General features: G+C 41.7%; 1 protein-coding gene across 6 annotated transcripts in view; it reads right to left on the reverse strand.

Annotated features, from left to right (window-relative positions):
- Window positions 1-20,206: 20,206 nt before the first annotated feature.
- The window catches only part of CTNND1 (catenin delta 1), a 48,762-nt gene continuing 43,777 nt past the window's right edge, over window positions 20,207-25,191 (reverse strand). For 2 of the 6 annotated variants that reach the window (XM_029956042.1, XM_029956041.1), the window contains 3 exons: window positions 24,735-24,797; window positions 23,851-23,954; window positions 23,105-23,470 (listed from right to left, as the gene is read on the reverse strand). In XM_029956042.1, the coding sequence (XP_029811902.1) occupies window positions 23,231-23,470; window positions 23,851-23,954; window positions 24,735-24,797 (407 nt within the window). In that variant the 3' untranslated portion in view covers window positions 23,105-23,230. The other 4 variants (XM_029956044.1, XM_029956043.1, XM_029956046.1 and 1 more) reach the window with 3 other exon arrangements.

Here is a 25,191-nt window from a genome sequence, read left to right on the forward strand (position 1 = left end):
CCTCAGTTCATTCTCAGCTTTCAATAGTCTCTCAAGTTCTGCATCCCTCTCTCTCCCCAACTCTCTCTCCCTCCTCTGTTCCCCCTGGTTCTCCATTAGGTCTCTCTTGTTTTCCTGCTAGACCTATGAGTGCAAACATATGGTTTCTGTCCTTCTCTGCCTGGCTTACTTCACTCAGCATGACACCCTCAAGGTCCATAAAAGTGGGAGAATCTTATAGTCATTTTCATTTGCATTTGTTACAGGCAAGATTCAAAGGTTTTGGTATACTTATTAGTTCTATAACTTTCTTGATTTATTCATTCAAGTCTTCTGACCATATACTGTATGAGCTTTATATATGATAAACACATTACCCATGTGTCATTACTACTGATTTTTGCCAGTTGTCATGTCTCATCTTCTGCTAATTATTTATGTAGATAACTGTTAAATGCCTATGTACTTTAACATATCTTTCCTTTTTTTATTAATTCTATCATTTAAAAATTTGTAAGTTAAAAAAATTTAAGATATGCCACAGACCAAAAGAAAATATTTGTCAAACACTTATCTAAGAAAAGATTGTTATCCAGAATATATGGAGAACTCTTTTTTTAAGATCTTATTTTTTAAAACATTTTTTAATGTTTCATTTTATTTTTTGAGAGACAAAGTGTGAGCAGGGGAGGGGCAGAGAGAGAGAGGGAGACATAGAATCCAAAGCAGGCTCCAGGCTCTGAGCTGTCAGCACAGAGCCCGACATGGGGCTCAAATCTATGAACCATGGGATCATGACCTGAGCTGAAGTCAGGCACTTGACCAACTAACCCACCCAGGAGCCCCTTTAAGATCTTATTTTTAAGTTCTCTTTATACCCAACATGGGGCTTGAACTCACCACCCCCAGATCAAGAGTTGTATGATCTACCAACTGAGCCAGCCAGGCACCCCCAAAATATATGGAAACTATTAAGTCTCAAAGATAAGAAAGCAAATAACCAAATTTAAAGGCAGACAAAATATCTGAAAGATACCCCACTGAAGACATACAGGCAGCCAATATGCACATGAAAAGATGCTCAACATCATACATCATTAGGGAATTGCAACTTAAAAAAAAAAACCCGGGGCGCCTGGGTGGCTCAGTCAGTTGGGCATCTGACTTGGGCTCAGGTCATGATCTCACACTTGTGAATTCAAGCCCCGCATCGGGCTCTGTGCTGACAGCTCAGAACCTGGAGCCTGCTTCAGAATCTCAGTCTCCCTCTCTCTCTGCCCCTCCCCTGCTCATACTCTGTCTCTCTCTCCTTCAAAAATAAATAAACCTTTAAAAAAAAGAAAAGAAAAAAAATGCCACTGCACAGCTATTCAAATGACTAAACTCCACTAAATGACTAATACCACTGATGACACTGAGTACTGGTGAGGATGTGGGGGAACAGGAGTCTCACACATTGCTGGTGGGAAGGCGAAATGGTACAGTCACTTTGGAAGGCAGTGTGGCCATTTCTTACAGAACTAAACATACTCTAACCACATGACCCAATAAACACACTTCTTAGTATTTACCCAGAGGACTTGGAAACGTATGTCCACGCAAAACCCGTGTGAATGTTTATAGCAGCTTTATCCAGAAATGCTAAACCCTGGAAGCAAGAAAGATGTCCTTCAGTAGGTGAAACAACAAGCAAACCATGGCATAGCCATACAGCAAAATATTATGTGGTATTAGTAAAAAAAAAAAAAAAAAAAAGAGCTACCAACCCATGAAAAGATATGAAGGAAACTTAAATGCATATTGCTAAGTGACAAATGTTGATTTCAAAAGGCTATATCATGTATGATTCCAATTACATGACCTGCTGGAAAGGGCAAAACTATGGAAACAGTAAAAAGTAAAACAGTAAAAAGATCAGCTGTTGTCAGGGGTTTGGGAGAAGGAAGGGATAATTGGGGGAGCACAGGGAATTTTTATTTATTTATTTATTTATTTATTTAAATTTTTATTCAATTTATTTTTTTAATTACATCCAACTTAGCATATAGTGCTAAATGATTTCAGGAGCGGATTCCTTAATGCACCTCACCCATTTAGCCCATCCCCCGCTCCCGCAGCCCCTCCAGCAACCCTCTGTTTGTTCTCCATATTTAAGTCTTTTATGTTTTGTCCCTCTCCCTGTTTTTATATTATTTTTGCTTCCCTCCCCTTATGCTCATCTGTTTTGTACCTTAAAGTCCTCAAGAGCATAGGGAATTTTTAAAGTAATGAAACCATTTTGTAGAACATTGGAGTGATAGATACACATCATTACACATTAGTCAAAACCCACAGAAAGAGGGGCGCCTGGGTGACTCAGTCAGTTAAGCACCGACTTGAGCTCAGGTCATGATCTCACGGTTCATAGGTTTGAGCCCCGCATCAGGCTCTGTGCTGACAGCTAGGAGCCTGGAGCCTGCTTCAGATTCTGTGTTTCTTTCTCTCTCTGCCCCTCCCCCCTCATGATCTGTGTGTCTCTCTCTTTCAAAAAATAGATAAAACGTTAAAAACAAGCTAAAATAAATTTTTAGAAAAGAGAAAGAGAAACTCACAGAGAGTGATCCCTAATATAAACTACTGACTTCAGTTAATAACATTGCATCAATCAATATCACCTCACTAACACAAAATGTTAATAATAGGAGAATCGGGGGCGGGGTGGAGAGATGATGTGAGAAGATAGAGGGGAACTCTCTGTACTTTCCACTCAATTTTTTGGTAACTGCTTCAGAAAATAAAGTCTTTTTTCCCAAAAGTTTTCAAGCTCTTCTCCTTAAAATTTTATATTTATGTTTTCCTCCCTTTTTAAAAATATAACTTTTAAAATCTAAGTTAATGTAGTATGTGGCATAGAGAGGAAAAACCTAAAAAGATTTTTTTTTTCTGTTAATTGTTTACTCCATCATCCCCACATCATCTTCTGACTTTTCTTCCCTCGCTGATTTGTGATGTTTTATCATACGCTCAGGTACAATAAAACCTATTTCTGTGTTGATCCAGTTAACATTTTGAATTACAATTGATCTACTCATCACCCAATAAGTTCATCTTTATTCCTAGCCTTCTATGTTCCTGGCTTGCACAGTGAACCTTAAAAACAGCTCTATTCTTCAGATCATAGGCTAGGAGAGCTGATAGGAACCTAAATGCTGCAATTCCCAAATGACTCACCATGTTATAGACGAAGAAATTGGGGCACACAGAGAACCCAGACTAAATTGTGGTCATGCAGCTGTTTAAAGGACGAAATGCGACTCGCACCCAAGCATTTTTCACCTATATCAGAACATAATCCAAATTCAGTCTACCAATGTTTCAAACCGTTGGAGCTTAGGAAATTTTTGAGAAGTGTTCATTTATTAATTGGGGTGTCGCGGGCAAAAAAGAGGACCTAATGTGCAAATGCCCCTCAGGAGTTCTAGGATAAGAGAAGATTGTGGAGTTTTATTTGCATGAGACTCTTCCCCAGCTCATTCTCTGGGGAACACATTCAAGTTCCTGAATGAAAGGAACTGTAAGAAGTTGATAGGGTAAAGCGGCTTGGTCCAGAATTGGATCTATAAGGACTTCTCCAAGTTCAAGGCAAGAACCGCAGGGCAACAAGACAGCAATGGTCTTAGGAGAGGGACAGGGGGCTGGGAGATTGGGAGGGAGGTAAGAGCAGCCACAGTAAAAAGAACTAGAACAGGAATGCCTGGGTGGCTCAGTCAGTTAGTGATCAGGTCATGATCTTGCTGTCTCTGAGTTCGAGCCGCGTGTCAGGCTCTGTGCTGACAGCTCAGAGCCTGGAGCCTGCTTGGGATTCTGTGTCTCCCTCTCTCTCTGACCCTCCCCTACTTGTGCTCTGCCTCTGTTTCTCTCTCAAAAATAAATAAACATTAAAATAGATAAACAAACAAACAAAAAAAACAAGAATAGAAGCAAGTCTGCAGAGAGTGTAGAATACCAGTGGGAAACTAGGTTGGGGATCATAGTCTATCATGATGTTTACTCAAGTCTGAAGTCTGAGAGGAAGTTGTACAGGGTTGAAAAGTTACACTTCTAGTATTAACAAAATAGACCCATCTTTCTCAGGGGACACAGGGGCTGCTTCCAGCTATTTTAGCCTCTCAATCCTATCTAGCCACCCCTCACTGTAATATCTTGGTTGTCTGGAAGCCATTGGAAGTATTTTTTGTTATGTAGTCCAACTTCCACGTGCTGTGAGCCACTCCCATTGAGCTAACTTGTCTGGAAAATAGTTTGGAACAGTATATCAAGAGCCCTAAAAATGTCCTAAACTTTTAACTCAGAAATTCCTCTTCTAAGGAAATAATCCAGATGACAATGATTTAGGCACAAAGATATTTATTATGGCATATTTATAATACTATACATAAGTATTACATCTGAGTATCCAACAACTGAGAAAAAGTTAAATAAATAATGGTATATCCATTTGATTAAACATCATGCAGCCATGAAAAAATATTACGGTCTTGAAGAATTAACGGGTAAATGTTACAGGACAATGTTAGATCACAGAAGCAGTTGTTTATACTGTATAAGCTCTATTAAGTTTTTTTTTATGTTTATTTTTGAGAGAGACAGATAGTGTGTGAGCCTGGGAAGGGCAGAAAGAGAGAAAACACAGAACCTGAAGCAGGCTCCAGACTATGAGCTGCCAGCACAGAGCCCTGTGTGGGGCTCAAACTCGGGGACCATGAGATCATGACCTGAGCTGAAGCCAGACACTCAACCTACTGAGCCACCCAGGCGCCCCTCCCAGATCCTACTTCTGCCTAGATATCTTTCCCAAGACACTGAACATACCATAGCCTGCATCAACCTTTCTAGAAGGTGAACTCCATACCCCAACCCCAAAATCTCCCGTTTCTTACTTCAAAATAAGTATGCACTTTACTCCCAAGCCTGAAAACCAGAAGTTCACTTTGTTCTCCTTTACCCTCAGGCACCACAATCTATTAAGTGTTTTAAAAAATTAGAAAAACATTTGATGGAAGGGTGCCAAAATGATGATAGTGGTTGCCTAGAATGGCGGGGCTTAGGATTACAATGGACTTATGCTCTATCTTTAAAAAAAAAAAAAACTTTCTGTACTTTCTAAATTGTTTTCAGTGATTAAATTTTAAATTTCTTTTTATAGCCAGTAAAAGGAATCAATTAAAAGGAAGTCACTCAGCGTCTTGACCTTCACTTGCCATCAGTTTCGAACTGGTAGGATATACCTGGGCCAGACTAGGCTCACCTGTTTCCTGTGCCCCACTCCCCAGGCCCCACACTCTGAACCCCTGGCTATCCATGGGGATGGTATGCCTCCTGCGGGCAAACATGCAAAAGCACAGAACATCTTGCTTTGGCTGGGAATCTGCATCTCCAGAACAGGCGAGCTTGCACTCGAAATTAGGGAAGGTGAGTACAGAAAGAATTGATGAAAGATAGTTAAAAGGAAAATAAAGAAATGTGGCTCTCTAAATTCAGAGCTATGTCTGAAAATGAAAGAGTTCCAGCCCCAGTGTCAGAGTTTAGAGCTTCTCCAAGAAGGGGCTTCCCTACAGCCTTGCAGGAAATTACAGTTGACCTTCGAACAACATGGATTTGAACTATGTGGATCCACTTAGCTACGAATTCTCTTTGATAAATACAGTACAGTACTATAAATGTATTTTCTTAAGAACATTTTCTTTCCTCTAGCTTACTTTATTGTAAGAACACAGAATACATAACATACAAAATATGTGTTAACTGTTTATGTTAGCAATATGGTTTTGAGTCAACAGTAGGCTATTAGTAGTTAAGTTTCGGAGAGTCAAAAGTTACATGTGGATTTCTGACTGCCTCAGGACGGGGGAGGGGGAATCAGTGCCCTAACCTCAGTGCTGTTCAAAGGTCAACTGCAGTTGTTTTCTTTGGATGAGGACCCAGACTGCAGAATTTGAACCCCTGTAGCCACAGTTCAGTGGTTGAGCAGATAAGATAAAACAGACATTTCTCAAATTTTAGCATACTTAAGAATCACCAGGGATATTGTTTGAATTGCTGGGTCCTAGGCTCTACCTCTGGAAATTCAGATTTAATATGTCTGGACTGGATCCAAGAACACTGTGTGTTTACCAAGCAGTCCTCACTACCACCACCAAAAGCTTCCTGATGCACTGAGCACAGCCTTAAAAATCTAGAGACTCTGAAATTGTAGGCAAAATGCTGTGTGGGCACACTTTTTTAGAAGAGGTCCCTAACTATTATCAGATTCTCAAGGAGTTCTGTAAACCAAGAAGGCTAAGAACCATCTTGATGAGCATAAAAAACAACTAAGGAGGCCTCGTTCAAGCATCAAGTGAGAGGGGCAAAGGTTAAAAACAAAAAATGGGTGCGTGGGTGGCTCAGTCGGTTTTTGGCTCAGGTCATGATCTCATGGTTTGTGGGTTTAAGCCCCATGTCTGCGCAGAGCCTGCCTGAGATCCTCTCTCTCTCTCGGCTCCTCCCCTACTCTGTCTCTCTCTCTAAATAAACCTTAAAGAAAACATGAAACACAAAACCATCTCACAAAGCCAAACCAGCAGAAACCAGGCAGAATTAGGATGGACTGAAGTGAAAGCCAACGGCTGGAGGCCCCTGAGGGATGTACCTAAGCCATGTTCACCTAGGTGTCTGGAACATTAATAGCTTATTAGCCACAAGCAACTCAGTGCATGGCTGTGTGATTTCAAGGCACAGAGATCAGGGAGACATTAACTCCAGCAGAGAATAAGAGGAGGGAAGTTCAGTGGATTTTCCTAGGAGGGCAGCCCCCAGGGTTGTGGAGATTAGGGGAAAAAAGTGAATTCATTGTTGGATCTTCCAGTCTGGAGTTAAAACGGCTATGTGAAGCCGGAATACGGTCAAGCGTACACCCCCGATGTGGTGGGGGCATAGCTGAAGCTTCTGAAGTTGAGACAAAGGCATCGATGACAGAAGTGGCCGCCATGAGCCCAAACAGGTGGCGTCATTCACTACCTCCCCACGCTATCAGTCATGGTGCAGGGAGCCCCAGGCCAGAGCCCCTGGTCAGTGACGCTGCTCTGCTGAGAACGGAGTAGGACAGGGAGCCGGGTTGCAGCCCGTCCTCCAGGAGGTGTTCAGAGAGACTTTGTTGTCAGAAGTGGGAGTCCTGACCCTCTCTGATGTCCTTCTGATGACTACAAATACTCTCATAGAATGTGTTCACCTCCTGGACCAAATCCTCATTAGCTAAATTCCTCTCGAAACAAATTTCTCATTCATTTGTGATATCACAATAGTCTCGTAGCTTATTTCCCTACCTCTGATCTTCTGCACTACAGCTCAAGCCATAACCTTTCAGACATCCAATTGTTCCCCCAATGGTTAGAGAAAAATGTTAAAGCCTCAGAATCTTGTTCTTAAATATTACCCAGAAGCCCAGTTTTAGTAAAGCAGCTAGAAGCAAAGCTGTTAAAATGCGTAGGTGAACGGGCGTATCCTCTGTTCAGCCCTGCTCTCCCCAGGAGGTACCACCACAGAGCCCTAAGTCCCCATAGTGGACTGAAATCCATCTGCATGCTTGTGACAGGAAAAGAACTTCAAAACCCAAGCACCACTGCGGCCATCACCACCTCATTACTAGTCCCATTTCTTGCTACTGTCTACGTGTTCCTGGGCCTCAGCTCCTGGAAAGAATCAGCTCCCAAATTGGTCATCACTGTTAAAAACAAACAAAATAGGGGCGCCTGGGTGGCTCAATGGGTTAAGCGTCCTATCTCAGCTCATCATGATCTTGCTGTTCCCAAGTTTGAGCCCTGCATCAGGCTCTGCGTGGACAGCTCAGAGCATGGAGCCTGCTTCAGATTCTGTGTCTCCCTCTCTCCCTCTGACCCTCCCCTGCTCATACTGTGTCTCTCTCAAAAATAAACAAACATTTTAAAAAATGTTTTTTAAACAAACAATAAAAGAAACAAAATAGGGGTGCCTTGGTGGTTCAGTTGGTTAAGCATTTGACTTGTCTCAGGTCATGATCTCACAGTTCTTGAGTTCAAGCCTGGAGTAGGGCTCAAAGCCTGGAGCCAGCTTTGAATTCTGTGTCTCCTTTTCGCTCTCTGCCCCTCTCCCGCTAGCGCTCTGTCTCTATCTCTCAAAAATGAATAATTTTTTTTAAAAAATTATTAAAAAACAAAATGAAAAAACAGAAAACCAAAAAACCTTTTTATTATGGGGAATTAAAAATAAACATAAAAGTCAAATGTTATAATAAACCTCCATATGCCCGTAACCCGGCTTCAGTGGCTGTCAGCTCACAGTCAATCTTATTTCATTTATACTTCCTTTTTGTACTACTTGTAGCAAACTCCTCATAACATTTCATCCATTAAAACCATCGTATTGCTCAAATTGACCAGAAATTGACAATACCACTGTCAGATCTAAGAAACAAGAATCCTGGGGTACCTGGGTGGTAGAGTCAGTTAAGCATCTGATTTCAGCTCAAGTCATGATCTTACAACTCGTGAGTTTGAGCCCTATGTTGGGCTCTGTGCTGACAGCTTGGAGCCTAGAGTCTTCTTTGTATTCTGTCTCCCTCTCTCTCTAACCCTACCCTACTTGCACTCTCTCTCTCTCTCTCTCTCTCTCTCTCTCTCTCTCAAATATAAATAAACATTAAATTTTTTAATTAAAATAAAAAAATAAAAATTATCCCTTAGTAATATCAAGTATCCAGTGTTCAAATTTCTAAGTATCTCATAAAATATCATCTTATATATCAGGATCCAAATAAGACTTGTGTATTGAAGTTAACTGATGCCTTGCTTTTCATCTATAATATCCTTTCATCTTTCTTCTTTATTAAAGAAATTGGGTCACCTATATTTCCTGCAATCCCCCCATTTTGCTAATTGCTTCCCCATGGTATATTTCAACATTCCTCCATCTTCTGTATTTCTTGTAAAATAAAATAATATTTGGATCTAGAAATTTGATCCAATTCAGGACTTTATTATTTTTTTTTTTTTGAAAAAGAGAGAAAATGGGAGCAGGGGAGAGAAGCAAAATGAGAGGGAGAATCTTAAGCAGTCTCCAAACCCAGCACGGCTCTAACCACTGTGAGATCATGACCTGAGCTGGAATCAAGAGTGGGACACTTGGGGCGCCTGGGTGGCTCAGTCGGTTAAGCCTCCGACTTCGGCTCAGGTCAGATCTCACGTTTGTAGGTTTGAGCCCCGCGTCAGGCTCTGTGCTGACAGCTAGCTCAGAGCCTGGAGCCTGCTTCCGGTTCTGTGTCTCCTTCTCTCTCTGCCCCTCCCCCTCTCATGCTCTATCTCTCTCTGTATCAAAAATAAATAAAACATTAAAAAAATTTTTAAAAAAAAAGAGTGGGACACTTCACCAACTGAGCCATCCAGGCACCCCAGGATTCCCCCCCCCAAAACTACTTTGTAGACAGTGTCTGATTGGCTCTTTTTGTGATGTTACCAGCTGTTGATGCTCGATACTTAAGATCTAGTTCTCAAGGACTGCAAAGTGATAATGTTTTACTTTGATCCCTCTGTCATTTTTAGATGAAATGTTTCTATAAAGAGAACTTCCCCTCACCTACTAGCTGCCCAATGAACCATATTCCTTTTATATTTCTGTACTTTTATACATTATTCTATCTGACCTGCATGACTTTGCAACTTCTCCAACTGATAGAATCCTAGTTATCCTTTGAAACCAACCTAAATTATCACCTCAGTGAAGTCCTGCCCACCCTCCCAGCAGAATTATCATTATAATAATGCTTATCTCATTAACTCAAATTTGATGCCTCCATCCCTGGGACCAATCCTCCTCAAAGATACAAATGGTCTTTGGTTATAAAATAGTTATTAAAATACTGCAGGATGAATGAGATAAGAATGGAGTCAAGATTTCAGTTTAGAAAAGTCATTTAAGTGACATACAGCACTGCAAATTGCAAAGCAATGGAACTGGCAATGAGGTGACCATCACTGGAATGAGAGTTACCAGAATTCAAGACACTTTACAAGGTGAAGTCAGAGCTGAGGTACAGTGTCCACAGTTGGACATTAAGCAGACCAAGAGAAGAGAGCCCGAAGCCTGTCCTCCCAAAAGTACAGAGAAGACATATTAAGAATCAAGTTGGACCAAGGTCCTAGGAATTCCATCAGTAGCAAATCAGAAGCAGGTTGCAGCCTTCAGGCGGCTGGCCAGGACTCAAAGTCAGCTGCATCCTACTTGTGTCTGCACTCAGGTAATGCCTGGAGATGGCAGGCACAGCAACTCCTATCTTCAAATGAAATCTAAGTTAAAAAAGTCACCCCACCCTCCTGCCTCTCTCCTGGTTTTCTGAGGGATGGAGAGGGTGTGATGCTTAGCATCTCTGCCTGGGGGTACAGAGCAGCAGGAAGCTTATTTCCAAATTCTCTAGAGGGAGATGTCGGGGTGAGGGGATTGGTAGGTTTAACCAGAGAGAGGGACGACAGAAGAGAGGTCTGCTCAACCCAACCACAGGATCATGGGCACCTCGTCTCCTGAGGAACTAAGCTGTTGGGCTCCATGTTAGCCCAGAAACTGGAGTGTGCCAGGCTCTACATAACATTATGGCAGACTTACAGTAGTAAACCAGCCAATCATGAGGAAAACAAGACCTAGATGTAGTAGAAAAAATGCCCATGGCATATTTTTATGGGAAAACATAAATTGCAGAGCAATATGTATAGCATTCATAGATAAATTCCATTAATTCCAGAAGTTATATGTTGTATGAGTACATATAGAAAGACATTTGGAAGAATATGCAACAAATTGTCAGTAGTTATCCCTGAGGAGTGACATAAAAGGGAGTGAAGAGTTTTAGTTCAACAATCTGTTAGATTTTAGAAAAAAAAAAAACAAAGAAAACATAAGCTTTTATCATTTAAAACAAAATTTTTAAAAATCAGTGTATGTGGCAGGATGGGGTTAAGGTATATGCTGCGGAATGTGCATGCCCTCTTACAGAGGTGGAGATGCCTGGTGGTGATGGACTCTGCCAGCAGAGAGCACCCATTCATCATCTCTTTCATCACAGGTGGGTGCTCATCTATCCAGCACCTATTTATGCTCTGTGCTTGGTGTTTTACTTGTACTATCTCACAGGTGGAGAACTGCCCTAAAAGGACAAGTCTCCAGCTTGCCCTGGTCCCACTTGACCCTTTGAAAGCATGGGGTGATGTGGCAGGAAGTCTGTTGGAATCACAGTGAGTCACAGGTAAGGGAAAGAACAAAGGGGAAAGAACGGGGATGGATGTGTGTGTTCTCAGATCAGTCCTGCCAGTCCTCCAGGATCCCTATACCGGGTGAGCTGGGAATCTCTGCTTCACAGGGAAGATTCGCTACCAAGGCAACTTCCCTTGACATGGCTACCTTCTAGGAGTCACAGGATGGAAGCCATCTTCCATCTCCGCTCTATGGGCTATGCTGCTCTTAAAGGGACAAAATTCTGAGGAGGGAGACATAGAACCAGAGATTTGTGATTCTTGATAGGCTACCAGGTGGTGCTAGAGTAGCAGTAACTAGAGATGTTGTAGAAGAGAGATGAAGAGGAAAGCAAAGAAAGAGGGATCAAGGGGCAAGCGAGAGAGGAGCAGGAAGATGAGACAAGACAGTCAGGCATAAAGATGAGATGGGAAGAATCTGAGTTATTGCCCATTTTGTCCAATTGATAAAGTGGTCCTTCAGAATACACAACCTTAGTTTCACACCTGAGGGAAGAGTTAAAAGATTGAATCCATGGTTCCAAGACCCTAGACCTCACACCTTGGACCAAGACCCAAACAAACACTAAAGAAAAACAAACATATCATCCAAAGATGAAACGGATCAAAGCAACTACTGTTTGCAGCTAGTTGCTTCTCTTTGCACTGGGGAGCCATGGAGGCTTCTTTTAAGAAGGAAAAGTGTTCCTAAGCCAAGCAGTCTCTAGTTTCAAGCCCTTAGTGACCTCAAACATTCTAGTAAAGCCACTCCAGTCTTTCTGGCAGTCTTTTTCAGGATCTCCCTTCCCTTCTTAAACATCAGTGTGCCACTGGAGTTGGAATCTAAACCTTCTGCTCTTCTCACCTTAACGCTCCTTGGCCCATAGCTTAAATGCTCCCACAGCTTGAAATATGACCTACAGGTTAACTTGTATGTTGATAGTTAATAATTCTGTATTGCATATTGGCAAGTTGCTAAGAGGACAGATCGTAAAGTCCTCATTACAAGAGAAAAAATAGTAACTATGCATGGTGATGGATATTAACTAGACTTATTGTGACGATCATTTCAGTGTATACAAATGTTGAGTCATTATGTTGAATACCTGAAACAAATATTATATGTCAACTATACCTCAATTAAAAAATAGCCCAGGGCACCAGGTGGCTCAGTTGGTTGGACGTCCAGCTTCGGCTCACATCTGTGCTGACAGCTCAGAGCCTGAAGCCTCCTTTGGATTCTGTGTCTCCCTCTCTCTCTGCCTCTTCTCCACTCATGCTCCATCTCTGTCTCTTAAAAATAAATAAATAATAATAAAAAAGAAAAAAAAAGAAGGGCACGTGGGTGGCTCAGTTGGTTGAGTGTCTGGCTTCAGCTCAGGTCATGATCTCGCGATATGTGGGTTTGAGCCCCATCATCGGGCTCTGTGCTGACAGCTAGCTCAGAGCCTGGAGCCTGTCTTCCGATTCTGTGTCTCCCTCTCTCTCTGACCCTCCCCTGCTCATGCTGTCTGTCTGTCTGTCTCTGTCTCTCTCTCTCTCAAAAGTAAATAAAACATTAAAAATAATTTTTAAAAAAGAATAATGCATGTGAAGCCTTCAGAACAAAGGTTGGTCCCCAAATATTTGCTATTACTATATATGTTCATGTCATTCCCTCCTTATAGCGTTGATATGAAGATTACATGTCAATGTATTTAAAGTACTTCATGTCTCAGAAACAGTAAGCACTAAATATTAACTATTATTTTTTTTAATGTTTTATTTTTTTTTGATACAGAGAGAGACAGAGCATGAGAGGGGGAAGGGCAGAGAGAGAAGGAGACACAGAACCGGAAGCAGGCTCCAGGCTCTGAGCTACCTGTCAGCACAGAGCCTGATGCAGGGCTCGAACCCACGAATGTGAGATCTGACCTGAGCCGAAGTCGGAGGTTTAACCGACTGAGCCACCCAGGCGCCCCAACTATTATTACCATCATTATTGAACAGACATGAAATCAATAAACTTTTAAGCCACCATCTCTTGTCTAGAATCTTATACCTCCTTCTAACAGGTCTTCTTGTCTTTTTTCCCTCCATTCTATTCTCTACAGCGAGTGACCTGATCACTTCACTGCTTAAAACTCTTTGCCCTCAGGGTAGTGTACCAGTGCCTTGAGGATAAGGGTCTGTGGTCACTGCCGCATCTCCATCACCAGCCTAGGATCTGGTATATAGCATACAGGTAGCTTTTTTAATTTTTTTCTGATTAAAGTGCTTTATTCATTTTAGTTTCATATAATATTTGCCTTGAAAAGTAAACAGTTAAAACATACCGACACCTAGATATAAGAGCACTCACTTCCATCTAGTTACTGCATTCGTTTTTCTCTGTTGAATTCCTACACTGCTTGAATCTTAAGTTCTTATTTTAATTACAGTTAGTTACCACACAGTGTCATATTAGTTTCAGGTGAACAATATAGTGATCCAACACCTCCATATACATTCACTGTGTGCTCATCATTGACAAATTCCTTCCTTAATCCCTGTCACGTATATAAGCCATTCCCCGCCATGAGTAGCTTTTTACTCATTTTTTCCATTGAATCCCTTCAAATCTCTCACAGGCTCCTCAGGAAGAGTAGGTCTTTTATCTCTCAAGGATACAGACATACCAAAAAACTGCGGTATCTCTGGTTCAGATAAATCTATGTGTCACACATACTACCAGCCTTAAGGGACACGTCCACCTTGGCCTGTGATGAAGTAGTCTCTAAGCACTTAATGTTAATTGTGCAAGACTCATTCCTAAAAGTCCTCACATCTAGAAATCTAGAATGGGGCCTGGACCAAAGAGGCACGAGTAACCCGCTGAATGACCATTCCCAGCTTTTCCTAAACCAGAGGCTGGACATGTGCACCAATTGCTTGTTATTTTGGGTTACCCTTGAAATCATCCCTGAAGTAGTTGGGTACAATAACTGAGCAGAGTTCTCATATAGCTAAACATAGATTATATATATATATATATATATAATGTAGAAGAGAAGATACCTGGGGATTGAGAAAACGATACAGTGACATTCTACATGCCCGCACTGTTCTAAGTGCAATTACACGGTCTCATTTAACCTTCATAATGACCGTCCTGGTAGGTATTATTACTCCCTTATTACAGACGATGAAAGCCACCAAAAAGCTTAAGAAATCTGTGCAAGGTCTCACAGCTAAGTAGCAGAATAAGGAGTTGAACTCAGGTGGTCTGCTTCTAGAGCCTGAGTTTAGTGCTGAGTTCTTTTCTATATGTTATCATTCAAAAAAAAAAAAATATATATATATATATATAAAATCATCTCAAAAACCTATAAGATAGATTTCAGAGGCATTAGTGCCAACAAAGAGAAAATAAATAATGGATTAAATAAATACATATATGTTTATAATATATATTATCATTCAAAATATGTATTATACATATATATATATACACATATATATATACACATATATATAATCATCTCAAAACCCTATGAGCTAGATTTCAGAGGCATTAATGCCAAAAAAGAGAAAATAAATAACGGATTAAAAAAGAGGTACTTGAGTAAGACATTAGCACATCTTGGTCTCATACAAAACCTATGCATTCCATTACAGATGCACATGCTTTAAGTGGCTCGTAAAAGTGAAAGAAATGTATATTACAGGGCACCTGGGTGGCTCAGTCAGTTAAGCACCCAACTTCAGCTCAGATCAAGATCTCACAGTTTACAAGTTTATCTCTGCCCCTCCCCTGCTGTGCTCTCTCAAAAATTGAAACATTAAAAAAAAAAAACATATTACAAATGTGTGTCACAGAGATGTATCAGATGTGTCAACAATCCAAAATTCAAACCAACATCCCTGAGCCCTCAGCCCCTCTTAGAGCCCAGGAAAGGACGCAAGACCCAAAGATGAGCTGGAAGGGCCCAATGCTCCCCCTTGACCTCTCCTAACCTAGAATCAGTAGTGCCCCCCATAAGGAACATCTCCCTCTTGTCAAAGAGACAGTCCAGCTCCACTCTGAGTCAAGCCCTATTAGGATATGGTGAGGCCATTCAGGCAAAAAGACTTTGTACACAGAGGATCAGTGACTTAATCAACAAAATATGAAAATATTGTCGTGACCTTGTCTTTAAGTCAGCCGGACTGACCTTCAGTCTTTAAGTCAGCCCGATCAACTCACACACTAGCCAGCAAGTAAATTTTCATTTGAATTTTAACTTTGCACTAATGGAAATTGCTTGAAATCTGTTCTTTTCCCCTGCTTACACTTCACTCACTGCTCTTTCCCTGCACTCCACTTTGTTGGCCACATACTATGCCCCAGTGCATACATATAGGCTCTTCACCTCCTAGAAATGGTTTGGAACTTGTATGTGCTGTCTATCCTTTAGTTATTTAGCTAATACACATAGATTCGCACAAGTCTTAAGTTAGTATCATTCCTCTTGAATGTAAGAACATGAAAACTAAGGCTGCAATCATGCTGGCTGATATGCTATTGTTATCTAATATTTTCATCTGTCCAGATCTCCCTCGCAGAAATGACATAGAGCTCTAAGTTAATGCTTCCTTACTTCTACCAACATTTACCAATCTTTGTTCTGTGTTTTCTTGAATCTGACTTGGCATTTGAGATCACTTTCCTTCTGTCTCAAGAACACCCTGTAGATTTTTACCTTTCCTGAGTGGCAAACTCCATCTTTGTCCAAAAATGTTCTTAGTCCTCTCAAAAAAGGTGCACTAGAGGTGCCTGGGGGGCTAAGTTGGTTAAGCATCCGACTTCAGCTCAGGTCATGAGCTCATGGGCTGGAGCCCCACATTGGGCTCAGTGTTAACAGTGTGAAGCCTGCTTGGAATTCTCTATTTCCCTCTCTCTCTGCCCCTCCCCATTTGCTCTCTCAAAATAAACAAACTTAAAAAATTTTTAATGTGCACTAAATCCCAATTTCCATGATAACAGTTCTCTTATTTTCAGTAGGATGAATGGTAAGATTCTAGTGTTCTGTTTCATTGCTAGCTGATGTTCTGTTTCATTGTTAGCCATCTAGGCTGTTTTCTATATGTAGTTTGGGTTTTGTCTCTAGCTGCTCAAGATTTTAAGTTTCCTGCATTTCACTCTGTCCTTTTCAACTTGCTTGGAATTCATTGGGATTCCTAAATCCCAGTTCTGGTGCCTTTCACCAAATCTGAAAATGTATCAGCCATTCTCTCTTTGGATAGTGCCTCTAGCTTCCAATGCTTTCCTCCTGGGGCTTCAGATAATGTGCATCAACTCTTTTCTTGTCCAAATTTCAGCATCTTTGCTCTTTTCCATTCTTCTTTCTTCTCTTCTTCCGTGGAATTCATTCTGAATAATTTGTTGAGAACTATATTCCATTCCACTAGTACCCCTTCAACATCTCCAACATACTTAATCCGAGTTTTTATTCCAAATTTGTAGTTTTCCTAATTGAAAACAGCTTTGCTCTCTCCAAATGTGCATTGTTGTCCTCTTTTATTGTCAAACTCGTCTTAGTTTTATGATCAAAATGTTTTTTCATTACAACCTGTGGATCTATGCCAACATCTGAAGTATTTAAGGTCCGCTTCTATGTCTTTTTTGTCGCCTCTTCACTCATGGTGTCTTATTTGTGTATCATAATGTGAGTGAGACTGCTCATTTGCCTGATGAGTTTCTCTGTGGGGACTGAGGCATTACAGGGATTTCATTTCCTTCTGGAAATCACCTGGAGGCATGAGCAACTAAACACCACTTGAAGGGTATAATTTTTTTGACCACACAGGTAGTGCAAAAATTTGGACTACAAACCCAGGGGGAGCTGTCCTGTGGTTATGAATCCTCAGGGAAGATACTGGACTTCTTTTTCCTTTCATCGAGCACCATGGTTGAGACAATCATGCCCCTTTTTACAGTTCATTTCTTATTCACCTTGACATTGGGGGGACTCCAACTTTACCTGGAGTCACCTGCAAAACTCCTTATTTCCGGTCTCCCATATCCCGTATAGTCACTAAAATAGATACTTCAAGTCTGCTGAGTGTGGTAAAAACTCTGGGCAAAAGCTAGCTTTAGAGTTTGCTTACTTCTTAGGATTCCAGTTTTCACTTCATTTTGAAGATCTGTAGATTCCTTAGTTTTCTGCTTGTTCATCAATGTGTTCATAAGTATTATTTATAAATACATTTACCCAGCATCTTGTTTCTGCTGAAATGACATTTCAGATTATCTAATCCGCCAGAATGCCAACAAGAGAAGCCTTAGCTAGGCCTGACTATAGACACCACACTCCGCCCTCTCTTGGTTCTGACAAAAGCAGCTTGTATAAAGACCCAGAGCCCAAAGTTTGCAAAAGATGAATGCTAACCTTGCCTTAAATGTCGAGGGAAAAAAGGCCTGAAATGAAGAGCAGAGAAAGTGCCTGGCACAACTTCACCACATAACCCACATTTTCTTTTCCTCGGGCACAATCACCTTAGGGCATTCAGACTGCACCTCCATTAAGCACTAGAGATATGGGGGGGGGGGAGCGGGGAGAGACAGCAAGATAGGATTCCCTTCTGTATCCTCACTGGAAGTGGAAGGACCTGTCCTTTTCAACAATACAGATGTATATGGAGAAATGTAGCACTTTTCCCTCAGCTAAAAGTATAACACCTTGCTTACACCAACGCTTACAGCTCTTACAATTATACAAACAAGCATAAAGCTCTTGGTTCAATCCTCTTGTGAATAGCTGGTCCTGGTTATTTCATGCCACCACGAAGAGGAGAAAAATGAAATCAGGATATGATAATGCAGACAGATCAAAACTCGCTTCCTCCAGTTTTCTCTCCATCCATGTTTGCCCCTAAATTCTGGGTGGATGAGCTGAAGAAGTAATGCTTTAAGGGACACCGTCAGACAACATAAAAGTCAGGAAGTCACAGCATATGAGAAAAAGAAATTCCCTCCTATGTAAGGGAGGGAATGTCTTTTCTTACTATTTTTGTGCTTTCTTGAGGTAGACTCTCTCAGGAGTAATTTAAGCTTCCAAACACACCTCCTTGGCTTTGGTCAATGGGTCACTATCTCCCCAGTCAAGGTACACTTTGTAGGCAGAAGTAACATACTAGTCAAAGTCAGCAACTCCAGAATTTCTCTCTGCACTACAGGGCTCCATATCAAGGACTAGCTTCAGCCCTCAGCAGCCTGGACCTTATTGACAGCACCCGATTTGAAGGAAAGCTTCTCGGGGCACCTGGGAGACTCAGTCAATTAAGTGTCCAACTTCAGCTCAGGTCATGAACTCACAATTTCTGAGTTCAAGTCCTGCATTGGGCTCTGTTCTGACAGCTCAGAGCCTGGAGCCTGCTTCAGATTCTGTGTCTCTCTCTCTCTCTCTCTCTCTCTCTCTCTCTCTCTCTCTCTCTCCCTCCCCAGCTCACATGGTTTCTCTCTCTCCTAAATAAGTATTTCTTAAAAATTAAAAAAAAATTCTTCTGCCTACACACTGGCCTATTACTCTTCTCTCAATTCAAGAGTAAGTAATTTATTCCTTTGCCATGAAGTTTTCCCTACGAACTCTCCCTGACTGTGATTATCATCACACCCACCCCGAAACCAGTAACAGTGCCAGCAGAGTTGAAGCCAGTCATCTGGGATTCCAGTTTGAGGCCAAAACCTTAAGATACTAGATCACAGTCTCAAGTTACAATTAACTGACCACAGGCATCAAAATGTAACGTAGGTGATTTCAGATTCCTGAGTCACTTCTATCAAATCAGTTTTTAGAAATGAGACATAGGGATCTGGAACTTTAACAAGCTTCCCAGGTAATGCTGGTGTACTTTTTCAAATCTTCAAGGCCAGGTCTAGTTGGTCTATTAAGTCTATCCATGAAAATACCAAGATGAACCTTTATTATCCTATACTTCTAATAGAAACATAATATTGAGAAGCAATGATCTAGAAAGGCTTGCTGCTCCTAGTTCTTCCTGGGGGAGAGGCTTCCAGTTTGTAACAAAGCACATTAGTTCAGCAAGAAAGACCAAGTGGCCAAGGAAAGTCATAGCTTTGAGATGTCAGAAAGTACACACCCCTTACAGCTACTTCATAAACATGTTCACCAAATAAAGCCTCGCTGAGGTAGAAAAGTTGGGGAGCTTCCCCTATAGCCACTTCCATAAAACAACTCAGGCTCTAAAGGATCAAGGAAGACAGGGACAAGTCTTGGCAAAATCCACAGGCTTCCTAAATTTGGTGTAAGAGATACCAAGAGGCTTCAAAAACACTGTTTAATCAGTGTCAACACAAGATATAGGGGATTTACAGATTATTCTGTTTGCCTTATTTTAGGTAGGGGCAGAGGGGAGAAATGTTTTTAAAAGACCACAGATCAGGGCACCTAGCTGGCTCAGTTGGTAAAGCATGTGACTCCTGATCTCGGGGTGATAAGCTCAAGCCCCACATTGGGCATGGAGCTTACTTTAAAAAAACAAAAAAAAGATCTTAGTCACATAGGACTCTCAAGGATTAAAAAGAAAGTGTCCATCTGTTTCATCCTTTACACCTAATATCCACAATGCCTAGCACATAGGAAATGCTCAGTAAATATTTATTTAATGAGATAAAACAAATGGACCAACCCAGGGAGAGGGAAAACATGTAAGACTTGTTTCTAGCTCAATGCCCATGGATAATAAAAAATATAACAGAAATAAAGGCTATTCACCATAGAAAACCATCTCAAGTGGAACTACCAGACCGCTTTGGAAAGCAAACTCGGATAGCTTTTTGGCTCAGTGATTCATGCTGCTGGTCTAAAACTACAACTGTCAGACACAAATTAAGCTTTACACGGGATCAGCACAATGCTTAGATTTCCTGGTCTCACTAGCCCAACAAAGTTTTCATACCCAAGACCTAGTTCAACAAATTTGAGACATGACCATCATCAGAAGCTATAGATTTTTAATCTAAAGATTGGGCATACAGCAAAGCATTTTACATAAATTCCCAAGTGTTTTTATTTTTTTAATTATATAACAGGAAATAAGGGCCCCAGAAAAATGTCTCTTTCCATAGGTCTTAATCCTTGGCCTCTGCAGTAAAGACAATCCCTGCCAACCCAACAAGTGTTTGCAACTCACCCACATATTATTTGGTAGGACACAAAAGCAGCCATAGGTCTGTCCCTTGTCTTCTTACTAAAGGATTACCGATAGCCCGAAAAGCAACATTCTGGCCCAGCATTCAGTACTTATATAGATGAGCCTTTTAAATCTACATTTTCATATTTATGAAATATAAGGGCATATTGGAGGAAGGCAATTAGAGTTGTTAGCTTCTCATCTTCTACCCATGAATGTTAAACGTTCAAGAGGGCCATGTGTTGCAATGGGCTTTTGTTCAATGTTAGTTATGTCAAATGGTGCAAAAGAATTCCAGTGACTAAGAAAGTCATTCATTCCTTACCCTTCAGTTTCCTATCTCTAACTTAGCAATAAACTTCCCATGCCCTACATTTAATTTTTAAGAATCTTGAGAAGATAAAATGTTTCATATGTAATTACAAAGAATGTTGCTTGGTAAGAGTTGGGAGTGAGCTCAAAATAATTCCATCCTAGTCAACCTGCTTCTGGCTGCTCTGGAGAGAAGGACACTGATACATAAAAGGAAATAACCAAGTTGAAAAGGAGGGAAGAGATACAGCTTAAAGTGAAGAAATGACACAGACCCCCCACATACACACTTTAAAAACTTTATTTATATAAAAAACTCATTTGTTTTTAAAAGCATTAACAAGAGAGAAAGGAAAACAGAAAAGGTATGGAGCAGAAGACACGCCCCTTAGTAGTGCTCGGTGGGGAGATGGGATTTTTGGTTCTCTGGAATTGAATGTTTAGTGTTTTTTATAAACAAAAAGGAAAAAAAAATAGTTAAAGGTCCCCAAAAGCCCATGGCGGTTCTATTACCCACACCCCACCGAGAAAAAGAGCACCAGGAAAAGAGCAGAGAGGACAAGAGAAACCAAGAGTGGAGCCAGGTCCAGACAGGGGCGGTTTCCCCTGTGCAGTATGTTCTTAGGGTCATAGAGAGGAAGAGGCTCCTTTTTGCCAGAAAAGGAGTGGGAAGAAATGGGGGAGGCAGGGTGAACAGGGATTTTAATGCATAGGGGAAAGGAAAGGGGGGTGGTGGGTTGTGCACTTGTCTCCTACCCCATAGCCTCAATATATAAGGGAAGGGGGAGAGAGAAGGATAAAGATTTCCAGTTGCATTGAATAGAGCTTTTAGATTAAGGGGAGGAGTAAAAGACAAATAAGGAAAAGGATTAAAAAAAAATCCACCAGCATAGCAGCTGATTCCTCTAGCCCAACCCACTAATAAACACTAAACAGAAAGGAGGAGATTCTAGGGGTGGGGTGGGGAGAGCACAGATGCGACTTCCCTCAGCCCCTTGGGAGATGACAGTGAACTCCGGGTAACTAAGGAGTAAGAGTCACACCACTCACTCCTCCCACGTTTTGAGATTCATCAGAACTGGATTTTTGCAAAATCCCAACCATACACTATGAAGCGAAGCTGAGTGGCTGAAATCAGAGGCTCTACCAATTCCCAATGGAGAATCTGAGGTTCTCGAGGTCATCCCTCCTTTCTGCTAGTTAGGGCCAATAGTGGGTAAGAAAGCAACGAAATATAATTTGCAAAATCATGAAAAATGAGACCGCAGAGGCAAAGAAAGGCACATGGAAGGGAAGGAGGAGATGCACCCCAGGCCAAAGGCACAAAGAAGAGGCAAATCCAGGGGCGATCCCCCACCTTTTAAGGGTAAAAAGGGCAGGAGTATGTACATCAAGTCCTTTTATCAGCCAACCGATCCAGGAGAAAGGCAGGGGGGGACGGGGCTAGAAGGTTAGGAAGCGGAGAAAGAAGGGCAGGGGGAAGCCAGCTTCAAAGCTTCCTGCCAGTTTCAGACTAACTGATTCATGTACATTCCTACTAGCCCCAGCTAGAGGTTCTCCCCAGAAGACATCTTTCTGCTCCTTCTCACCCAAAAAGTCTTCCTTGACACATTCTCCTCTTTCTACAGCCTCTTGCAAATGGCCAGGCCAAGTCAGCAGACATTATCACAGGGTGGGAGAGGAAGGTTAAGGACAGCCTTAGTAAAGGGCAGTGGCAGCAGCCGAGGGTTGGCATGAGGCTTGGAGAAGAGATGGAGTCTATAGGTCCATAATGGTCCCTGCCTTGGAGATGAGAGCAAGGTTCTACGAGACCTTCACTCACTCAAGGGCCCTTGCCAGGTGGAATGTGCCAATATTGCCAGCCTTCTTAGATTCAAAAATAGTCATCAGGAATACAGGAAGAAGAGTTCACACTTCCGATTCTCCAAAAAAATAAAAGTCCCTTCCCCACCAAGAAAAAATCTTGATCAAGAATCATCAGTTTATCAGAGTGCTGGACACTGCATAGACAGCATGTAACTTCCAATTCTTCCCATGGCCTTCAGAGAGGGCTCCTGCAAGGCCCAGAGTTCCAGGGAGAACTGGCAAAAAGAGCTAATTTGCAGCAGTTTCTCAAGATATGCATATAACTGAGTCAGGCTTCTTGGGAGCAACTGGAGGGGATCTGGAGTGGGGAGGAGGGACAATTAAGCTTCACTGGAAGGAGTTAGGAGTTGGTAGAAAGGTGGCCACTTAGGGCTATAAGGGCAGGAGGCAGCCTGGCAGTTGGCACAACAGTCCAGCGAAGAAAGGGAAAAATCATCAGTCCATTTCACCACCAAAAAATAAAAGTACATATATTATAAGCCCAGCTGTCACGGAGATAGTGGTGCTAAATCTTCTGCTGTAGGGAAAAAAGAGAAAGAAATGTTAATAGGGTTGGGAATGAGGAGAACCAAAGGACAGCTGAGCAAATCCAGAGGGAAGAAAGCAGCACTTAATGGAGAATCAGATCACCAGACACATGTCCCAACCTCTTAAGAGGCAATAATCACAGAAGCAGCACCCCCAAGCTCCAAGGGGCTGAGACAAGGGTCTCTGGCCCAATCAGATCTGCTTGATTGGCAAACTGCTGACACACAGGGACCTCGTTCCTCAAGGACGACCTTGGGGGTGGCTGGAGGACATACCATGGAGGGGTTGGACACTTGGTCCCCCTCATCATCCAAAACCAACACATCCAACTCTTCCTCCAGAGATTCCTGCCCCTCGTCCAGCTGTGAACACATGCAATTTGTTAGTATGAGAGTAAGGAAGCAGAAACCTTGTGAGGATGTGCCAAATCTAAGGAAAATCCCCAAAATGGTCAACTCAAACGAAACAAGGTAATAGTAAGAAAAAGGCAGGACAGGAAGAGAGTAATGTTATGAGAAGAGATCAATTAGCATTAGTTACATCAGCAAAGCATTTATGGCCTTCCTTCTCCTAACGTGACCCGTTGCAGAATCATGACCCAAGAAATCTCAACATGAGTCAAAACTACTTTTCCTGAAAATCTTTACCGGAAAATCTTTACTTTCTTCCTAGTTCACAAAACATGGAGGTTTCAAAACAGAACTAGCCTTAGAAGGACAAGAGTATATAAAGGAGACTTTACCATCAGGGGTGTTCCCTTCAATGGCTCCATTTCACCTAGATCCCCGGATCGATCCAGTGTTCTGTTGTGGTCCCCTCTCTCGTTCAGTGTGGAATAGTTGTTGTCTAATGAAAAAAGTACAAGAAACACAATATTCCCTCTGGTGTACCATACATATTAAGCAGATAAGTGTGAATTAGGCACCCCTGTTGGGAAGTAAACTTTGTCAAATGCTCCAGAAAGGCATTAGGGTCTAGTCCTTGACTTAAGGTCCCTGACTCAAAAAGAACTTGAATCTAATTGGAAAGACAATTAAATGAAACACACAGAGTATGACGAATGATAATAAAGCAAAACAGAAGAGATCTATCATTGGTATTGGAATTAAGAAGAGAGACTGGGGGTGCTGCAACAGTCAGGAAGCACCTAATAAAGGAGACAGGACTTGGTTAGGCCTCTGGGGATGAAGAAAATTTAGCAAAGGGGAAGAAGGGCATTCTGGTAGGAAGTATTCTCTGAGTAAAATTTAAAAAGTACAGAGTAAAGAGACAAAATAGAAAATTAGACCAAGTGGACTGAAGCAGAGTACATGGAAAGAAGATGGAGAGGGAGCCTTGGGTCAGCCTGTTAGTCTGTAACAGTTTAAGGACCCAAACTTGATTCTGTAGTAAGTGGGAGTCGGGGTGGGGGTGAATGAAAAAGAAAATTTTTTAAACCTTTGAAGAAAGTAGATAGATCAAGTTTCACTAAATCTCCTCACATCCTTCCAAATAGAAATGTCCAGCCAATGAATGCTCTCCCAGGATGGTGAATGGTGAAGGTGCTAGAAAAAAACTGCAGAGCCAGACAGTTCTCATCCCAATGAAATATAACTCCATGTCCTTAGGCAGGAATTAATCACCTACCTAATGATTTTGTGTTTGATCCCATACTGCTCATCTGAATTTCTTCCCGATCAGGTTTCTTATCTATACGGAGTCAGAAAGTTATCCAGGTCAAAATCCAACTCTTCAAAGTCTATACTCATCATAAAAATTGCTCTCTGATCGGTCCTCCCTCCCTCCCATCAAAGTTTTACTGACCACCCATTATGTGCCAGGCAGTAGACAAAGCCCTCGTGGGACTAAAGAGATCCCTTTCAATGGACTCCTAACACAAGAAACCATCACTCTTAACAAACAATTGTTGGGGCGGCTGGGTGGCTCAGTCAGTTAAGTGTCCGACTTCGGCTCAGGTCATGATCTCATGGTTCATGGGTTTGAAGCCCTGTATCAGGCTCTGTGCTGACAGCTCAGAGCCTGGAGCCTGCTTCAGATTCTGTGTCTCCCTCTCTCTCTGACCCTACCCTGCTCGTGCTATCTC

This window comes from Suricata suricatta, chromosome 11 (genome assembly GCF_006229205.1).
Source record: "Suricata suricatta isolate VVHF042 chromosome 11, meerkat_22Aug2017_6uvM2_HiC, whole genome shotgun sequence".
NCBI classification, from domain to species: Eukaryota; Metazoa; Chordata; class Mammalia; order Carnivora; family Herpestidae; genus Suricata; species Suricata suricatta.